At 44.1% G+C, this 20,153-nt stretch overlaps 1 protein-coding gene across 1 annotated transcript in view; it reads right to left on the bottom strand.

Moving 5' to 3' along the window:
* Nucleotides 1–20,153, bottom strand: part of stk10 (serine/threonine kinase 10) — a 33,824-nt gene that overhangs the window by 10,450 nt on the left and 3,221 nt on the right. The window contains exons 2-8 of the mRNA XM_084029388.1: nucleotides 13,416–13,580; nucleotides 8,625–8,673; nucleotides 7,865–8,014; nucleotides 6,080–6,152; nucleotides 4,793–4,987; nucleotides 4,087–4,168; nucleotides 704–838 (exon numbers count right to left, since the gene is read on the bottom strand). Of these exons, the coding sequence (XP_083885514.1) occupies nucleotides 704–838; nucleotides 4,087–4,168; nucleotides 4,793–4,987; nucleotides 6,080–6,152; nucleotides 7,865–8,014; nucleotides 8,625–8,673; nucleotides 13,416–13,580 (849 nt within the window). The remainder of the gene's footprint in view (nucleotides 1–703; nucleotides 839–4,086; nucleotides 4,169–4,792; nucleotides 4,988–6,079; nucleotides 6,153–7,864; nucleotides 8,015–8,624; nucleotides 8,674–13,415; nucleotides 13,581–20,153) is intronic.

Raw genomic sequence — 20,153 nt, 5'->3', positions numbered from 1 at the left:
TGTGTTTGAATGCCAGGATTCCGGTTTCTGTTCCTTTGTTTGTGCCGAGGGCAGGAGGTAAACTGCACTCTCACACTACTCTACATCACTTTCTAATCGTCTGCTATTCAACGGGGGGTTAGCAAGCTAATACTTTAAAGTGGAGGAAGTGTTTGGTTAAGGCGGAACGCGGGGGCTTTTCGGGGTTAGGGTGCATGAGCAGCTAAGTGCTCATCCGACCCGCCACATGGTTCGTTATAGAAACATCCATCGCTGGAAAATGTTTGAAAAAGAGGGACATTAAAAAAAAAATACTTATACTACCATCCGTCAATCTAACGCTTTCCAAAGCCAGTCAGTGCCCTTCTGAGGTTCTTCTTTTAATGAAGACATATTCTCCAGGTCTGATATATATGATGTCATCGCACACTAAAGGTCTGTTCTCTGGCTTACAAGGGCGTCACTTCAATGTAAGTGCATGACTGTGTGATTATGTACATGACATTCAATGAGACTAAAACGAGGGCACTTTTCTGATTCCAACTCTTCTGAATTGTTCAGTAGAAGTCAGTCCCAGTCACTGTCCCATTACGGACCTTGTAAATCCGGATCACGTGTACTCTGAAAGCCCGACTCATGGTCTGCTCATTTAGAAACAAACAATGACAAAGAAGAAACTGAAGGGACAGACATGAAAAAAGAATTGAGAATTGAGGTTTGGTACCACAGTGAGCTCCATGGCGTCGTCCTCCTCTCCTTCCTCCCTATTGTCCTCGATTTCCTCCATGACCTCCGCCTTGGCCTCGGCCACCAGCTCCCGCAGAGGGCGGTTAGACGTCACCGATCTCACAAAAGGGTGCTTTGGACACAGGAGACAGAGATGGTTAATTAATTATCAATTAAAATGCACTGGTGCTTAGTCAAGTGTCTTACAACGTGTTGTTGTTCCCTCTTGCATTTCATTTCATACATTAAAGACTGAGCATAAATGAACTTGTTAAGACTACTAAAGGCTCGATGTGACCAGAGGATAAACACTCTTTGATGGAGGATAATAGATAATTCTGCTGAAAATAAAGTAAGTGCAGTCAAAAACATGAACTTGTCCGTGAGGCTAGAGGAGGCTTTCACTGAGGGGAAACTCTATCTGCCACCTGCCAGTTCCTGGAGAGCTCCCACAACAGTCTACAACACAACTCTCCCTTTAATGGCAGCCTGATGCAGCGCCGTTCAATCCCACCTTTAAATAGAACGCTAGTTCTGGTTTTATAGCCGTTAAAAAGAAAATGTGTGTTTGCCAGAGTGCAAACAGTATGTTGAGTGCAAGGAGGATAAAAAGCTAAATTAAAAGTTGAGTGCAGCCGACCATCTATTATTCAGATGTGTTGCACTAGCGTGTAATTTAATTGGAGCGGCTAACAAAGCGAGTAGGCTAAGTGGTGCTGGACCATGAAGAGTGCAGAAGTCAGGGTGTGTACAGCACATTTGATCACAGTTGTTTGTGTGCGAGGGCTCGTCCTCCAGGACTGCATTAGGCTTCGGCTTTTTCACTTAGTCACTCCAGTGACGACCAGCAGCCAGCTTTGGTCTGATGAGGCAGGCAGCTTGAACGCTGAGTGCCATCGAACCAAACACACACACATTCAGGTGTTCATAGTAATTATCCAACCAAAATGTATGGATGTCTTTTTATGTCCTCATCAAAAAAGTGCATGGAATCAGAATTTTAAACATTTTAATAATGCATGCACAATTAGTGCACACTTAGCAACTGATGTAGACATTAAATCTTAAAGCCACACGTTGGAGTGAAAAGACCAAATCATCATTTTTAGCTACACTGAATGCTCCAATAATGCTTGAAACATTATTTTAATGTTTGTAACGCTTGGAAGAGGGTGTGAGAATTGAAGGAATGTTGTGGTGGGTAAATGCATCTGAGGGCAAAAGTAAATCAATAACCCATTACCTGCGAACAGGCCATTCAAAGTTCAACTATCTCCAACAGCAAAACGGACTTTCAGGACGTTTTAACAGATACAAACAAAACCATTTGATGAGAAAACGCTATCAAAAGGGTGATGCAGTTCAAGTTCAATTGGAAAACGGCAAACAGTGTAATAAAGCTGTCTTTTCCTTCCATTATGGTCAATATGTGGATCAGTGGAGCTTAAATCCTCTCTTTTAGGTTTCATGTTGCTTTTAGGCCCAAAGAGGCTGCTGACTGTGGGTCTTACATGCATGGCTAGGCGTGAAAAGGTTAAATGTGAACAATATGGCCCATTAGGGGACCGGAGGAGGGGGCAGAATTACCTGTGGAGCAATGCTGGTGGAGTGTGCTTTTTTCCCTGAGAGAATCCATTTGAGTTTTAGACCTTCAGTGAGCACATTTTTAGGAATGTTAGGACATTTTTGTCAGTCCTCACAGGGTGGTTCAGAAGCTAAGACTTGCTTTCAAGGTTAAGGCTATAATTAGGTTTAGGTTAAGTTTGGGGTACGGGCAGTCATTTCAGTCTACATGAATAAAATGAGCCTGACTTTAATGCACAAATCTTCACAAAGACGAATACATTACTCCGTGTCCACAGACCTAACACACATGACTTTCTACAGAGAAATACTTCCTTTGACTTTTACAAAATTACTTTGATTGTTGGGAAAACTTTTTTTTTAAACATGCTGATTTTCAAGCAATTTCTGAAATTAGAAGGGTCATCAAAATGTGTGTCTGTCCGTTCTGGATGACAAATTTAAATAGCTTCAATCAGCCTTTCACTTAACACCCTCCTACAAGCCTCCTGGCCCCCGCTGGGTAAGCGTGCCTAATACTCCCGTGGTAAAACACTGTAATCACAAAACAGATAAGCCTCTAATCTGATACGTGAATGGAAGCTTCACCGAAACACGCTGCAGAAAATCCATGAGAAACTAAGTGGGGGGAGAAGTGCAATGAGTACAAGTCATCCAGATGGTGTCCCGCCAGCCGTAGTGACTGATACTGTGTCATTTGTGTACTTTGTGTACATTCTTTACAAGCACCCATGTGGGACGGACACAAGAACCACAAGGGATCCGTTTCAAACCAACACCAGCTTAGAAATGACAAAGACTTTTTAAATTTTCCATTTTTGTCTTACACCTACACTCCACACACTTCATCAATGAATCATTCTAATCTTCATGTTCACTTCCTGCACGACATCTGTTTTCTATATCTACACACTCCGGTGAATAAAGTCTGACCCTTGTCACAATCACCGACGGTAACTTCCAGTATTGTGGAGCAGAATGTAATGCCATCATTGCACAACTATCTACAGTAAACACTATCTGACAGCCGTTGGGAGCAGCAGGCATGATAAACATCTAAAACCTCCAACACGGCACCAAAACCGGACCGCACCCGTCCCAACCCCCCCACTGGAGAGCACATGCGGAATTCCCAGCGGGCCCAGGTCTAGGATTTTCATCTATGCCTCTCCCTCTAATTGGCCAGAGGTGGCGAGCTCAGAGTCATCCAGACATACTATTGGCTGAGGGTGGGAATGTAAATAGCTGGCATTCCCTCAGCTGTGGGATACAGACAGGAAACTGTGGCTCTGAATGTTAATAGACACTGCACTCCTGCTTTAATCCACACCCTCTTCACTCTTCCTCTCATTTTTCCTGCTCGGGACTTTGAGAAACCTTTCGTCAGAGTTCCTCCTCACACAGCTGATGACATTCATCATTAGTAATATCCTCGCTTAGGATAGGTCCTTACTGGCATTAAATTGTGTGCATTTACTGTTGCTGGAAAGCAAAGGTGAAACCCTCCATTGTCCTGAAAATGTTTTAAAAGGGGCTTTAAAAGTGAACAGTTATTATTATTCATCCTACTCCTTGCCCCATTTCTTCCTCACCACACCTTCTATTCCTCTCCCGCTCGCATGCCGGTGCCCTCCACAGCTCTACTCACTTCCCTGGCATAGATCGCTCCATTCAGCCTTAAAATAGAAGCCTAAAAAGGACCCGTATACGTGTGTCGCAGGAAGATAAGGACCGAGCGAGGACAATGTTCCGTCGCATGTTCAAGTGCAGCATTGTGTAGCGTTTGCCAGGTTTTACCTCAGCGAGTTCTGCTACAGATGGACGGGTCTCGGGGTTTTTGTCCAAAGCTTTCTTCAGGAAACTTTTAAACGCCTGTGACCTGGAGTGAACGCAAGAAAACAGAATCAATGGAACGCAAGAGGAATGAAGGGCGGGGAGGGATGAAGGAATAGTTACAACACAACACATTTGAACAGAGCATTTCCAGATATGTGATGTTGGTACATGTGGGTCATCTCGGTGCACAGCTGTGCTTTATAAAGCAAGAGGCTTTCAACAGGAACGAGTGGGCTCCCCCATCCCAAATGACCTTTCAGCACCTGATAACTTTGATTTTGCAGCACTAAATTTGCTGCTATGGAACATTCAGACTCATAAAATCGATAGGGGAGAAAGTTATAGTTTGGCACTGGCTTGATGCTTTAGTTTTGGATAGGCTGCAGGCAGAGAGGAGGGGAGGACCATTACAGGACGCTGACTGTGCAAAAATTGGGTAAAAGAATAAAATTAGACCCGGTGAAATCTAGAGAGTAAGATCGAAGCCTTTGTCCACCTATCATAATCCACGCTGAGGCTAATGCATCTTGGATTGCGGCAAAAGTGGTGTAAATGTAAGGGTTTTATTTCATTTCCTGGCTGATACTTCCCCGTGTTCTCTTCACAATTGGCACATATCATATGATGCATTTCCTGGCCAATGTGCAACAGCTGAATGCCTCCTCACCATTTGTGCGGCTGCTCCAGGGTGGGAGGCTCCGACTTGGCGATCTTCAACAACACCCTCATGGGGTTGAGCTCGTGGTGCGGGGGTTCGATCTGGGCGAGCTCGATCAGCGTGATTCCCAGAGACCAGACATCGGCCTTGTAGTCGTACGGGGCATCCTTCATCGTCTCGCACATCACCACCTCTGGGGCCATCCTGAGTCAGGGAAATCCAAAGGTTCAACATTTATACCATTTACAGAGTGGAGGTCAAGCTTGAGTATATACATGTTTGAATGTATATTCAGAATGACCACATAAGGTGTTTTAGTTTGAAGGTTTAGTTTTAGTTTGAAAGTCTTGCTGAGTGGCATTAAAATAAATGGAAAACTGGAAAATCCATGTCCATGAACACAAATCACTAGATTAATGTTTCATGAGTACTTCAAATGAACTGTAGAGGCAGTCTTGCATACATGCAGTAACTGCAAAGCATCAAGTGACGAAGCTAATAAGTAACTCAACTTGTTAAGATTTAAACCATCACGTTGTAAAAGTCTGATTTGCCAAATCATATGGAAATCAACCCATGCATGACTCATTAGGTTATGATATCATAAACATACACATAGTTTTTATCTGAGCAGAAAGAGCAAGTGACTAACTGATGATTACTGCGGGGGAGTACGCAGAGTGTTTCTCCTCTCTCTTACTCACTATTTGGCAAGTGTCAACATCAAGCACACTTCTCCAATCAGCACGTGTTTGTAGACGATCTGCAAAAATACCTCTCCGACCCCGGAGCTCCTAAAACATGCTCGAGTGCAAAGAAACAAATGTGTGCTCCTCGTTGCTTGTGGACGTTGCTAATCACTGCATTCAAGGAAAGCGTATTCTATAAACTAGAAACTAAAAACCATGCTCTTCTCAGGATTGTGCAAACACGGGGGCACGGCCGTGAAGTGAAATCCTGATGGATGACAACCTGTTCTAGTTGATGATTAACTGCGATGCGGGATAATAGTATGGAACAAGGTTCACTGCCTTGGAGAGAACCATGCAGTTGTGACAACAACATTAAAGAGTTGAGGTGTTTGTGTGTATACACAACAACATGCTCTTTATACTATAACTATAATCCCCCTCTAAAATCACCTCATACTGCAAGTAGTAGTTCATCTGATTTAGGATGTTGCAACAATATGATGAAATCTAGAATTTGCCCAATGGAATTTCTAGACAAAAAAAGCCACATGCATAACTAATCTTTCCTTATTGGAGCTCCGATGGAGAGTCACATTTTACTCACCAGTATGGCGTTCCGATAAAAGAATCTCTTCTTTGTAAGGTTTTGGTGTTTTTCGCCGATACGCCAAAATCAGCTGCAAAAATAAAGAGAAGAAAAAAAAGAAAAGAAAAAGAGTGAAACAGTTTAAATGAATTCACCAACAACAAAACGTCCATTCTTTTCTCCCCTTGTAAATCTGTCACGACGTTGAGATAAAAAGACAGAATCCGTGAGCAGTTCTGATTCCCAAACAAGCAGCCTCCTTTTCCTGACACGACCCTCAGATTACAGGGGTGTTGTTTCCACTTTGCCTGAACTTTTCTTTTTTCTTTTCCTCTGCACGTAGGAATATTACGTGTGGCGTGCCCAGGGTTTAGTCCTCGGCAGAGGCCTTCACGCACAACACAGCAGGCTGACTGCTTCAATTACAAACTGGCATGTTCTATTATGGGGACTTAAGTGACTGTCTTGGTTTTGCAGACTACAATTCAAATATCTTTGACGTCCCAGGCAAATATGTAATTTGCAGTTGCAGTCTAAACTTCTGCAGAAAGAATGTGTACTTTAGACAATAAATACCAGTGCTGCTTCCATTGTCATCAAATCAGAGTTCAAACACAAGATATTCAGATAAATCCTACCTTATATATATATATATATATATATATATATATATATATATATATATATATATATATATATATATATATATATATATATATATATATATATCTTCAGTACATTCTAGCAAGGGTGTGTGAAAAAGCTGCTGAAGCATTGGGTTTGACCTGGACTCTGTTCCCTTAAATAACCACAAAGGGTGTGTCTGTGAAGTAGCATTATTATGACTATACACAAATATTTCTACCAAAAAAAAGGAACCATAATGCAGAACAGGCCATCATGAACTAATGAGCTATCAGTGCACAGTGTTCACAGGTGTTTCACTGGACAATCCCATCAAATAACTAGGTTCATCGATCTAGATTGATGAATAGCCCTACAGGTAACAGGAAAAATACATATTTATGATTTTGGTTAACAATCATGAACTAATGCATTCGGCCAACCTCGAAAACAAATCATTTCCAACTCGTTTCAATCAGCATTAGGTAAGTTTGGAGACTCAATAAGTCAGTATCACCACTAACTGAGAATAGAATTATACTTTAAAACCAGAATAATGACTGAGTGAGTCAAAGCGAGTAGAGAAAATAAAACCTCATGTATGCATTGCACTTACTTAGCTCGCACATGCATAAAGCACATCAAGACACTATTTACCCTTCCTGGAAACGACTCTTTAGTCCAAAACATGCTGGTGAATGAGTTGGTGAAAGGCTGAGGAGTCCTCTTCAAACAGCACATCAATGGAAATATGCATCACTTTGTTTTCCCACACAATGCTCACTTGATCCTTCTATAGCGTTGCAGGAGGGCTGTGTGTGTGTGTGTGTGTGTGTGTGTGTGTGTGTGTGTGTGTGTGTGTGTGTGTGTGTGTGTGTGTGTCAGCACACATGTACACCAAAGAAAAGATGGAGATAACCTGGGGACAGGGTTTATTTGAGAATTGCTTCCTCTTGCCTCATTCTGGCTGTCACATGGTTTTCTCTGTGAATAACTCCGGGCCTTACAAATATTATCCAAATCCAACCCACAATTTTTCAAATATTTTTAAGAACTTCATTTCCTGTTACTGAACTTGGACACCATGGAGCCTACACGATGAATGCAATGTTGCTTTCTAGGAAAGCAACAGTTAGATGTCTGCCGCTACCGCTAGTAACAATATTTAAAATAACTCACCCAGTTTGATGTCCCCGTCCTGCATGAGGAGGATGTTACCGGCCTTTAGGTCTCTGTGGATGATCTTAATGCTGTGGAGGTACTCCAGAGCCTCCAACATCTGCCGACAAACCACCTTAATCTGCGGCTCCGTCAGCCCGCGGTCCAACTCTGAAAGGTGGCGGAGAGACGGAGACAGGAGACAGGAGTGTGAGGGGTTAAATACGGTGGCGGGGGAGAACGGGAAGAGTGAGGGTTCCCAAATCATTACGCACATCTCGCAGATTCTAGATCCCGTGTAGGTGCGATCGTGGTAAAACAAAGTTAAACCTGTGGCGATATCAAGGAAGCCTCTCAGATAGTGTTGCTGGAAAAGTAATCCCAGATCAGAAAAGATTTCACACAGCCAAGCTAGTCCTGCCCTACGGACTTTATTCTAGCGTGTCTGTGTTTGGTTAGCTGCAGTGGGGGTACAGACAGCTATGAGGATGTGGATTACCCAGTAAAAACAGACCAGGGGGCTTTCCCACACCGGAGGAGACCGCTTTCTAGAGCTTTCTAGGCCCGACTGGGGAAGAATGTAGATCATCATGTTAAGATAGTTCCTACAAAAATGCTGTGATCTTCAAAACAAAAGCATGGGTTGGCATCTTTCATCTTGTGTCTACACTTCCTTAGAGTCTCCGTGGAGACAGGTGGAGTCACTCAGGTGTGGAACTCATCGTCCGTGACGGGGAGGAAGGTGGAGGACTTATGAAAACACAGAGAGAGAGAGGCTTACCTAGCATTATGGCATCCACAGCACCTCCAGGGCAGAACTCTATCATGATCTGAGGAACCAGGGGGGGAGGGGGGAGAACGGGTGCTTCATGAATATACGTTACAAACATACAATTACCAGCTGTACTCTATGTTTCTGTGATTTATGTGTAACACGGAGTACAGATCACCTCTCCTCAGCGGTGTGTGCTCAACTAGCATTTATACTATTATCACATTCTTAAATATTTAGATTTGCACATTCATAATGTTTAAAACACTGTTAAGACCTGTGTTTTATTCTCTAGCCAGAAACAGCCCTGATAGACCATCAATGTTTGCCACCTGAAACCTGAAATTGAGTGAGGAAGTCAAATAAACTTAAATTAATCCAAGAGAGAAAGGGGAACGGAGACGGAGAGAGAAGATTCTCGGAGCACATTCCCGAAACGGTGTCTCAGCATCAACTCCCAACAATTTCATTTCCTCTCCTTACATAGTCAGCCTCTCGCCGACTTCGCCGTCAGGAAAAATCTCCAAAACGATTCATTCATGTAAAGCGGGACCAAAGAAAATAAAAGGGCGCCACAGGATTTCATAATAACCGTGTGCCGCAGAGTTGATCCTTTGATTGAATGGTTAAAGATCAACTCTCGATGTCATGCATGGCATACCTGCTGCGTGATGTCACTCTCATTTAATCATTCCAGACATGCTTGCTATGACAACCCCTGTCAAAGCATCAGCCAGGTACTGGACAGGGTGTGGAGTTTCAGTCACAAAGCCACTCAGAAAAAGTACAAAAGATGCAAACACCCGTGGTACCGGTGACTGCCAGGGAGTGTATGCACGACGGCGTGCACGTGGAGTCGCACCAAGACACGCACACCTGAACTCAGAGCTGAGGAATGTCATGCTGGCATGCAGCTCCACCGGGGAAACAGTGTTCTTTTGTGATGTTTGGATTTTCTAGTTTTGTCACGCGTTATCAAGGATGTTTCACTTCCCCGACGTGTCTTTAAATGACAGAAAGTCTGGCCCGTTGCTGCTCCAGACCTTTGTAATCACCAGGTCTTCTCCCTTTTATCTCCTTCCTGCACCGGGGCACCGTTTAGGGAGTGTGTTACTGTATCAGTAAGGAGATAGAAAGTACAAGGAGATAGAAAGCTGACCTCTCTATAACACAAAGACATTACTTAAGCTCTATTGCTTACACAATACAGTAAATCATTATTGGGACTATCTGCCAGAATAAGACTTTATTATTCTTCCTTTCTGCAAAACCTTGAGTCAAGGGCTTTTGGAGTTTTCCAACTATGTTACTTTCCATTGACAGACTCCTAGAAAGTTTGCTTTTAGATCTAGAGTTTGGGTGGCTGTACCAGGCAGGGAGGTGAAAAGTTAAACAACAGCTAATTAAATGTAAAAGTTGCTAATTAAAAGATTAACACTCGAATGCTCTGCATGATTGGGTTTGTGGTTTCAGATTCAGACTCTTATGTTGTTCAGTTTGGTTGGTCTACTAATGTAAAAGGTGACATCACCTTTTTCCAATGTGGCCACGCCCACTTTGAACTAGACCACAGAAAATAAAAATGCCATCAAATTTCTTCAAGATAGTTTATGTTAATTATTTATGTTTTTGGAATGATTATTGGCCGTCTCATTGCAACAACATCTATCAGTATCAGCCTTAAAAACCCATTAGCGGTCAGATTTCCTGACATTTTCAAGGCCTTTAAAGGTTTTCTGCTCGATTTGAGACGCATCAGAAGTCTACATTTAGATCGTTAAAATGTGTTTTCAACCATATCTCCATCTCACATTAGTACGAACCATTTCCCCATTCCTGCTCACCGCTAACCACACGTATTATTTCTATTTCCTCCTGTGTTTGAACACCGCCCTGCTACTCTTCAGTACAAACACGCTGTACTGCCCAGCCTAAACAGCTGTATGTCACACGCGTGTCAGGAGACACTGGATTGTGTTTCCGTCAGTGACTCTGCAGCCGGTTCAGCCCTCCCTACCTTGAAACAATTCTGGGTGACGTGTTGAGCAGCGGTTAAGAATGTACACCGACTGGTCAAGCTGCATGTCAGGCATTCCTACTATGGGCTGAACGTATGCAGACACAAGCTTTGCCTTTCTCGTTCACGCGGACCCAAAAAGAAAAATCAACTGAACCAAATTAGACAGGAAAAGCTTTCAAATCAGGGCCGCTGACATTGCAGTGTTCCTGTGATTCACAGCTCTGCACATCCACAATGATTCCCCACCTCATTTCTGTCAGAAGTCCAAAGAACGTAAAAGTCCATTTGCCAACAATGACCCGTTAGGAACAGCCGAATGTACCGAATGTACCGAATGTACCTTACAAAGAAAGAAATATGAGCATATAAAACCTAAATCACACGGGTTCATTTAGAGTTTGGCACAAATAACTAAAGGTTCGCTGATCTGCGTCTATGGAGGTGGTGGCAAATGACACAACATACCGACCTGAACATAATGGCAAAGCTTTAACAGAACGAAAAATAAAGATTTTGTCTAAAATATGCTTCCACCCAAACACAATGGAGGTGTGTTAATGATACTCCCCGAAGCAAAATATTCTCTTAGAAACATTATCCACTACTTTGGATAACGGGCGAGGGGTTTATTTTAGATGCTTTCCAGTAACAAAATAGTCCCTATGGATCCCATCAGTATTTGGGTGGCAGCATAAATCTCAGGGAGGGATATCAAAATAAAACAGAGGTAATCCAGACGATGTGTTTTTGTGTCATTTGGTCAAACAAACCCTTTAATCAGCCCGGCTTAACCATGTTCTAAATGGTGTGTGTGTTCTCCTCTGTGTTTATTGTCTCCCCCTTTTTTCATCTCCTCCCTTTTCCCGTTCTCTCTCTCTCTTTCTGTTCGTTCTTCTCAGAGTGCTGATGTCAGCAGTCCTGTCCCCCATGTTAAAGGCCCTCTTTTTCTCACGCTGTGGGTCTGGCTGCCCTTCTAGCCTCAAGACCGGATTGTTCCTGAAACGGGAACAAAACGGCCCTTCTCTCACTCTCACTGTCTCTCTCTCTTTCCTCTATCCCCCTCTTACTCAGTAGAAAGCAGAACGGGTGGGTCACTACTGGAATGCAGCATCTCACCCCTGCCCAGTCCACCCAACCGGAGGTTACTGAGGCCTGACCGCCAACCACTGGGCTGGTGTTCAGATCCTGAGGCTAGCACACACACAATGAGGAGCACGGCTTCTTCACTTTGTTGTGTTGTATGTGATTGTGACACACACACACACACACACACACACACACACACACACACACACACACACACACACACACACACACACACACACACACACACACACACACACACACACACACACACACACACACACACACACACACACACACACACACACACACACACACACACACACACACACACACACACACACACACACACACACACACACACACACACACACACACACACACACACACACACACAGGAAGCATGTTGTTGGAATGCTGCAGGAAGGGATGTTTGTACATTTGACTTATCAGCACAAACTTAAGTCTCACAGCTTTGACTGATGGAGGACATTCACCTTTCACACTCAGGAAGTCTAGCTAAGGCCGTGTGTGTGTGTGTGTGTGTGTGTGTGTGTGTGTTGTCTTGGGTAGGGGCGGAGTGAACATCCTGAGTGATAAAACTGAACATATTACTGTCGCTACCTCACATTAAAAGCGCTAAATAGACGGAATATGGGGTGGCTTTTATTGTGATGAAGTGGCAGGAAACTATTCATGATATTTCTTTTAAAAATGCATGTGTAAAATTGCTTCCCATCATTTTTGCAACGAAGCACACGGCGCTGTGAGACACCTTCATCACGGTCATCAACTCTACCGCTGCTGGGTCAAAGGCGTCATCATGAATCATTATTAAACATTAACATATACACCATCGGCTCTTTCGCTGCATTTCTGACCAAGTAGTTGCTCAAGGCGGGTTTGCTGTGAGCCAAACTTGCTGTCACCACGGTAACCACAAGTGGTCCAACTCATACCAACATATTTCATTGAATCTTTAATCTGCAAAAGAACAGCTTAATCTAGACTATAAATGTTGCTTATGATAATAATTATAGTAATAATTCCAGAAGTAGAGGGGGAAAATAACACCAACACAACCATCTTTAGTCTGCCTTGTAATTCTTTAGATATTCAAGGTCATGCCCCGGCATGAGGTCACTATTATTTTTCTTGGCCAGCTAGACTGGGAGATTACAGAGGGAGTTGAATACGTGACCCAGCGAGCGAGTGTGGAGAGGGAAAATAACTCGAGAGCCGTAAACACTGAACTGAAATCAATCCGTATTCTTGCTGTCTTCTGTCATTCCCATTTAGGCAATCCGTTTCTCTTATCTTTATTTTTTTAACGGAGCTTTCGTGAGATTGTGTTGCAATAAAACAACAAGGCAGTAACAGTGAAATGAAACGTCCCCTGAGCCTGACAACATACTATTTTTCCACTTCCCCACTGATCAACACAGGGAAAAGATACATCTTGTGCAGAGGGTAACAGTGTAGACAGCAGATAACACCCCTTTGGTACAATAAGCACCAGTCTAATGCAGCAGCCTTGACCACATTGTTCCCACGCACATGCATACTCTCTGTTCATCTACAATTTATCATAAAGTCAGTGTGTAAATTTGGTTCTCATTTGTTTGGTTAAAGAATCAGAATCAGTGATAGGGGCATCTCATAGGTCAGTGGTCCATCCGGATTCCTGTGTCACGTACCCACAGTTTGTTGTCATGGTAAAACGCATCAAGCAGCTTGACGATGTAGCGGTGGTCGCATTTGGCCAGGATGTCGATCTCGACGATGTAGTCCTCCAGCTCGTCCTCGCATTTGGTCTCGATCACTTTGGCTGCGGCAAGAACTCCCGTTTCCTTGTTCCTGGCCTGCAGAGACGGAGAAACACCATATTAACTTCAATGGAGGGCCCGTTTGCTTGATCCCTGCATTTTACTTCCTCTATTCTAGGGATGAAACTCTTCCACAGCAAAAGTAAATAAAGGACAGTTTTTTTAAAGTATCAATAACCCAAGTTTCACTTCCTCACAGAACGCCTTTTCTATCACGCAAACCTCCACAGAGGATATTAATAGTGGTAAAGGGTGTGCCTGTGTGAAGTAATTCTATCACGCGAAACATTTATGCATGCATTGTCTTTGTTACGTCCCGGACGAAAGGGTGGGGAAAAAAGCTAAATCAAACACAGAATGTAAATCTGTAAGAAAGAAAGAAACTACGAAACCAAAAAGCCGTACACTTCTACCACAGTCGAAGCCAAAGTGCATCCAAAACAGCATTTCAAATGATGACCAACTGACATATAAAGACAAAACAGGAAACTGGGGGTTAAAAGAGGAAGGACAAAAGCCATCAAGTGCCAGTGTGGCTCAGCTAAGACACAGACATTGAATTCCTATAATCCTGAGTAATAAAGGGAAGCGAACGTAAACACGGGTAGACTCTTTGGAAAGCGTCCAAACACTCAAATGTGACTCAAAGTGAGCAGACAAACACACGATGTCCATCCTTATGTAAGAGAGAATGCTGTGAATGCTGACTGACGGGGATTTGTGGGGAGACGTGACATTAATATGCACGTGCAGACAAAACCACATGTTCAATACCGCAAGTGCAAGAGTACGACCGGGGGACGAGCAACCGCTGGAAATGCAGTCGAAAACAGAGGTGGTGATTCATGTTGGCCTCCAACGCTGTCGGGTCGTACGAAGTGACTGAAGACAACCGCAAACTAAACAATCTAAAGTGTAAATGTAAAATTCTCTGGAAAGTGACACACTGAAAAAGGTTAATGCAACAGATTGCGTGAGCATTAATGAGAAAATAGGCCTCGACAGTGATGTCACGGTGACGACGCCTCTACGTGTGTCCACCCAGTGACCTGAAGAAACACGGCAGACTAAACAAGTCCGGTGGGGGTCTGATGCTTTAACAGGGGGCTGTGGGAAAACATCTGAATAAATAGACCAGGCAACACACACACGTTCTTTAACGCATCCCGGTTCACTGTGACTGTGAGCGTTCGTCAAACAGAGCTGCAGAGAAGCCAGAACCTCCCCCGCGCCCCGGTAACCTACAGTGTGAGTCAACAGGACGTCCCCTCCCGCCGTCAAACCATCAGTCATTCGGTTAACAAGCCTGGACAGTAAACACGGAGGCACCAGACACTTTCACTCCTCTGCTAACATCTCAGCACTCTGCTATTGGCTCCCCCCCTCCTGCACCAACACCGTCAGCCTGGACAAACTCACCGCCTGGGGTCTGATTTCCAGGACTACAGGCCCATCTACACGTACTGCAGATGCATCTTTAGAGGGCATTTCAGAAATAATGGCGTCATGTTTGATTCGATGTCCTCCTCTCTTGTCTCTCATCAAGTGTCAGATTTTCAGACTCTGGTCCACATACAGAAGAACAAGTAGGAGTATTGTAAGGAGTCTGGGGGTGATTTCTAATGGAACGCTGGTCTCACGCCTCTCCACCGCATCAGGAGGAGGAATACGTGAACGGATGAGATCGACTTTGTGTCACACTCAGCATTAACATGGTCTTAACTGGGGGTTTTTTGCAACCTCCAGACCCAGCTCCATGAAGGGATTCACACACACACACACCTTTACATCTCAGGGGGACACAGCTGAGGAATGCACCTCTGGCCTTCAGATGGCTGGTTGGGGGGGTAGCAAAGAGACTGAGAGACCTGACCCTCATGCATTCATGTGGTGGCTTTTCCTGCTCGGTGGGGGGATGCATTACATCAAGGGTCCTCACGTAAAGTATGCAAACATGCGTGTTTGTTTACATGTGAATCCTGCCAAGTGTATACACTGCCCTGAGAGGAAATTACACAGAACCGCTGCTTCTCGTATGGGACTTCCTACAAGTTAGCGGGACATCAATGCACAAGGGCGTGCACGTGTGTGTGCACGCTTTGGTATGTAGACGAGAGGAATAATGGCAGGAGGAGGCATCGTGCTCTTTAATCTGAACCCCCTTGAAAAGCCCAGCAGAGCCTCTCCCATCATACACTGCTTTCTAACAGACTGACGTGTCTGATCAGTGAAATTTAACGTTCATTTCCTCAATATTTTCTGCCATTGTTGTCAGAGAATGCCAACTTTTCAGGTTTTTACTGCACTCTGCAGATATGTTCATACAAGCTGGAGAAAACGTTGCTCTAGTCCAGCGGACAACAACAGTCTTTGGTTGGTTTTGAGGTCTGGTTTCCGTGGAGATCAGATGGACTCGTTCTTGCTCCGTCTTGCAGCTCGTCTCCCTCACTCTCTGCCTGGATGTTTTCTGTTCGTTAGTGACTTGATTACCTAGAGGACCCAAGCTGGGCGAAAAACACTCCGGCTCTTCAACAAATTGCCTTAAAAAGAGATGTGCCAGTGTGCATTTCAAGCATCCGCAAAGGTTATTTTTCTGATGCAGCTTTAGTAAATTATTCCATATGTATTAGTCTAATAAAATATTCTATTTCCCCATGCCTATACAAAATAAGTCCATCAATATATTTCCATGCATTTTTGCGGAAAAAACAAAATTTGTACCCAACATTTTCATGTAACAGTTTCCATTTGTTTTTATTTTCATTAAATCAGTCTCTGTGTGTATGTATAGCCCTATCCTTGAGTATCAGCCAACTTTATTTCCAGCTTGTTTTTCCTGTTTTAAATCCTCTTACTGTGACATAATGTGCAGCACACCTCTCTAACCCTCCTGCCTCATCATTCATCGTCTGCACATCTTACGTCTCCCTCACCGAATGTGTCTGTCAACCCTGCCTGTATATCTCCCCTCGGCTGTCACGTATATTTATCCATCTGTTTCCAGTAACCAGTCTGCCTGAAGGCCACAATCCATGACACCGGCTGCGGCTCAAGAAGAGCTTAGAAAAAGCAGATGTCACCGACCCACGTGTTGGCACACAAACATACTGTATGTGCTGGCAGACTAAGCAAACACGCACACTGAAGCACACGCTCCCAGCCTCAATGACTCAAGCACGGAATAACAATGTTTAATGGCGGGTCTTTGTTAACGGAGACATTAATGATTGCGGGTGTGTTGGAAATAGAAACCAGCACCGAGTTACGACTTCAAGCCTTAAAACAACCTGAAATTAATAAATTAAAAAAATTATTCTACCATCAGTTTCCTAACTTTACAAACACAAATAAGGAGTCTTTGCACATTTACTCTGTAAAAGAATGAGGAATAGTTCATCACAGAGTGGATGGCCGAGGTGACCTCTGGTAACCGATAACTCAGAACTTTCCCTGGGGTCAGTCACCTCCAGGCTGAATGAACATACCACATGCTGACGTGTATTTTCAGCTTGTATGGTGTTATAGTCCCTGCAAACACACATACACAGGTCCCGTCAGGGGAATGCGTGTATGTTAGACCTTTGCCCCGCCGTAAACCTGTAACCCCACCCGTCCTCTGGAGGCTCTCCCCATGTGTCTGCAGACACAGGAATGCAGCGGCCCTCAGCTCCTACATTATGACAGCAGCTAATAAAACCTCACCTCTGACAGCGCACGCCCGTGGAAGTGATGATCTCTCATTTAGATGAACAAGGTGCACAAACGAAGCAGGTTACACAGCTGTGTGCACTAAGGAGTATCTAAAAAGTGATGTTTCTTTGTGGTTCTATAACAGCGGTGTCAGAGACGTGAGCAAGAGGGGATAAAAGTCACCAAAAATAAATAGATAAATAATTATGTGTCCGTACCAATACCCACGGGTGTAATTTCCACACTTTTACAGTTTCATTCATTCACTAAAAGACTTCTCAGGGGAGGTCGTTTAGGATGTATGCAGCTTGTGAGCAACACCATCTTTTGGGTAACATTTATGAAGAAGTATTTTCGATGGCAAAAGTCCATAAATGGCTTCCTACATAAATCCATACTGGTGCAGCAAAGCATGCGATCACACATCGGGTGGTTAAACATGGATGTCATAATACTGTTATGGCAACATGGGGTTTTCTCATGGCTGACAAAACTTTGGTTTCTTTTTCTTCTTTATGAAGAAGAAGCTTTAAACTTGATTCGACTGTGCAGTCACACGATCAGTGGTCTGGTTTTCAGGGTTAGGGTTGTATTTGTCAGTGCCACCAAACTAAAGTGCTTTTGGAGCAGAAATGTTAACTTCACATTTTATCTCAACAGACACGTATGTCAACCTCAAACCTTAAAACGAGACACAAAAAGTGTGTAACTATTGCATGTGTTCTGTGGCTTCCATCAGCTCAACAGCAAGATTCTTCCTCTTGTAGACATGCCGACCGCATGAAAGCATGAAACTACCCGTTTCACTGAGCAGAGTTCAGACTTAACACCACAGGAGAGAATGGGTGTTTTCAGGATGTGAACGTTTTCATCAACATTGCAAAATGTCCCGTATTCAAAACCTTGAGTAAGAACAAAGTGCGAGCACAAAGCAGGCCGGGGAGGCAGGCCATCATGATAATGCCACAAAGACAGCTTTACTGATATCTTCAATGATTCATACACAGACTTTTTTTTTTGAATGACTCATGACAGATGAGATCTACTAACTGATTACGGGTAAGAGTATGCAATACAAGTAACAACAGATCGGTGGGTTTACACACTCATGGTTACAGCATGCTGCTAAACCCAAGCTCAGACTTGCATGATGTCACATCATTATATCGAGATGTGGTTTGACATAATTTTCTGAGAATGGACTCAGACGGGTCCATAACCTCCAGCATGTATGTCTGTAGGAACACAGAAGAGGCGTTCTGTAAGTGCCAGTAAAGTCATCATGGGAACTCCCAGCATGCCGAGCCCACGCCCACTAAACGGGGCTCCTATCAGTAACTGGGCCCAGCTGCTCCCTGAGATTAGACCCAGAGTCTGACGATGGTCTCGCTAAAAGGCACCTCAACATACGTCTTTGAGACTGCCACATTCTAAATTTCACATGCACCTCATGCCTTGCCAAAAGAGAGGATGTTGCAGCCTGTGGCCCCCCTCCCCCCTCGCCCTCGCCTATGACACCCGGTGGGTTTCTCTTTCACTTGTCTGAAGAGGAAATCGCGTCTGAAGGGGTTCTTCAGTGAGCCTTTCACTCCTTCCCCTCTCTGTCAAATGCCATTTGGTGGCATAAATCCATCCAGGTTTCCTGTAACATCTGGCCAGACAAAATAGTTTAATGTGTATGAATTACTTTTCATGAAACACATTCCAGGATAGACATAGGGGTCACTTAAACCCTGTCCATACTGGACCCAGGGCCACCTTTGTTCTGGCCTTGGCTAAAGGACTATCAGACACATTAGGCCTAACCTGATTATACACAACGAAAAGTTACAAAACATACCATTATCAATGCTGCACAAAAGTGAGTTTCCTTTTCACAACACCAGGACACTCACGGTTCACACCCTTCCACTCCAATAACTCCAAACCCAAAAGAAACGGTGACAGTTCAAGAGCTTGCCCACTCTGACTGTGTGTAGATAAGTCGCATCGATGTTCCTCTTGTTCAAGAGTGCTGCTATACTTCTACAGTATGTGGCCGACTACACAAACAAGTCCTCCTCCGCAGTTCAAGTCCACGGTTTCCTACATCACAGACCAACAGGGAGAAGACACACTGTGGTTTTTCGACCCACAATGGAAATTTGACGGAGCGTAACCTTACAACCTGCTCGTGTCTATGGAAACGCTTCACCAGCGGCAGCAGGCCAACGTGCTCAGCGGCACGTGGCTCATTAATTAGTGAGGGGAACCATACAACTTCTCCGTTTCATGCTTCGGTTGTTGTAGCCACTCACATTCAGAGTCAACAAGCCGAGCCGACAAGTGCAAGCATGCGTAGAAACATACCCAGAAAACATCCAATGACACATCGGGTGGACAGGAAGTAAGTGAGACATCCACGAATTTAAGAAGAAAAACATAAGTGGTTATGATGAGAATGAAGGGCCGACACAGAGAGAGAAAGTCTGGGGTGCACAACATGGTGCGACAGTTTGAGCTGTATGTCAAGGACTTGCACCGAACGTGACAAACGCAATTAACCAAACAGCAATTTTAGTCTAAAAGTAGCGCAAACTACACTTAAATTAACACTAATTATGCTGTCTGTCTGCATGTTCACTTGAGGCTAAATTCCAGCAGCTTTTTCAGAGTTAAAAAGTCGTTCTGAGTCCAGGACAAGAGGGCTAAATATTCTTGTTAAATTAACATCCGGGGCTGAACCAATCATAGATTCACAAAAACTGCAAACGCCGCACAGTTAACAAGTGTCTTCCTGTACTGTAGGTCGCCACGCCGACGGCCAAACGGCACAAGCATCATGGTCTTCCTGTACTGTAGGTCGCCACGCCGACCGCCAAACGGCAACAAGCATCATGGTCTTCCTGTACTGTAGGTCGCCACGCTGACCGCCAAACG

The sequence above is a fragment of the Eutrigla gurnardus genome (assembly GCF_963514095.1).
Source record: "Eutrigla gurnardus genome assembly, chromosome: 15".
NCBI lineage: Eukaryota > Metazoa > Chordata > Actinopteri > Perciformes > Triglidae > Eutrigla > Eutrigla gurnardus.
Note: the sequence above shows the minus strand (reverse complement) of the source record. Positions and strands in the feature narration are given on the sequence as shown.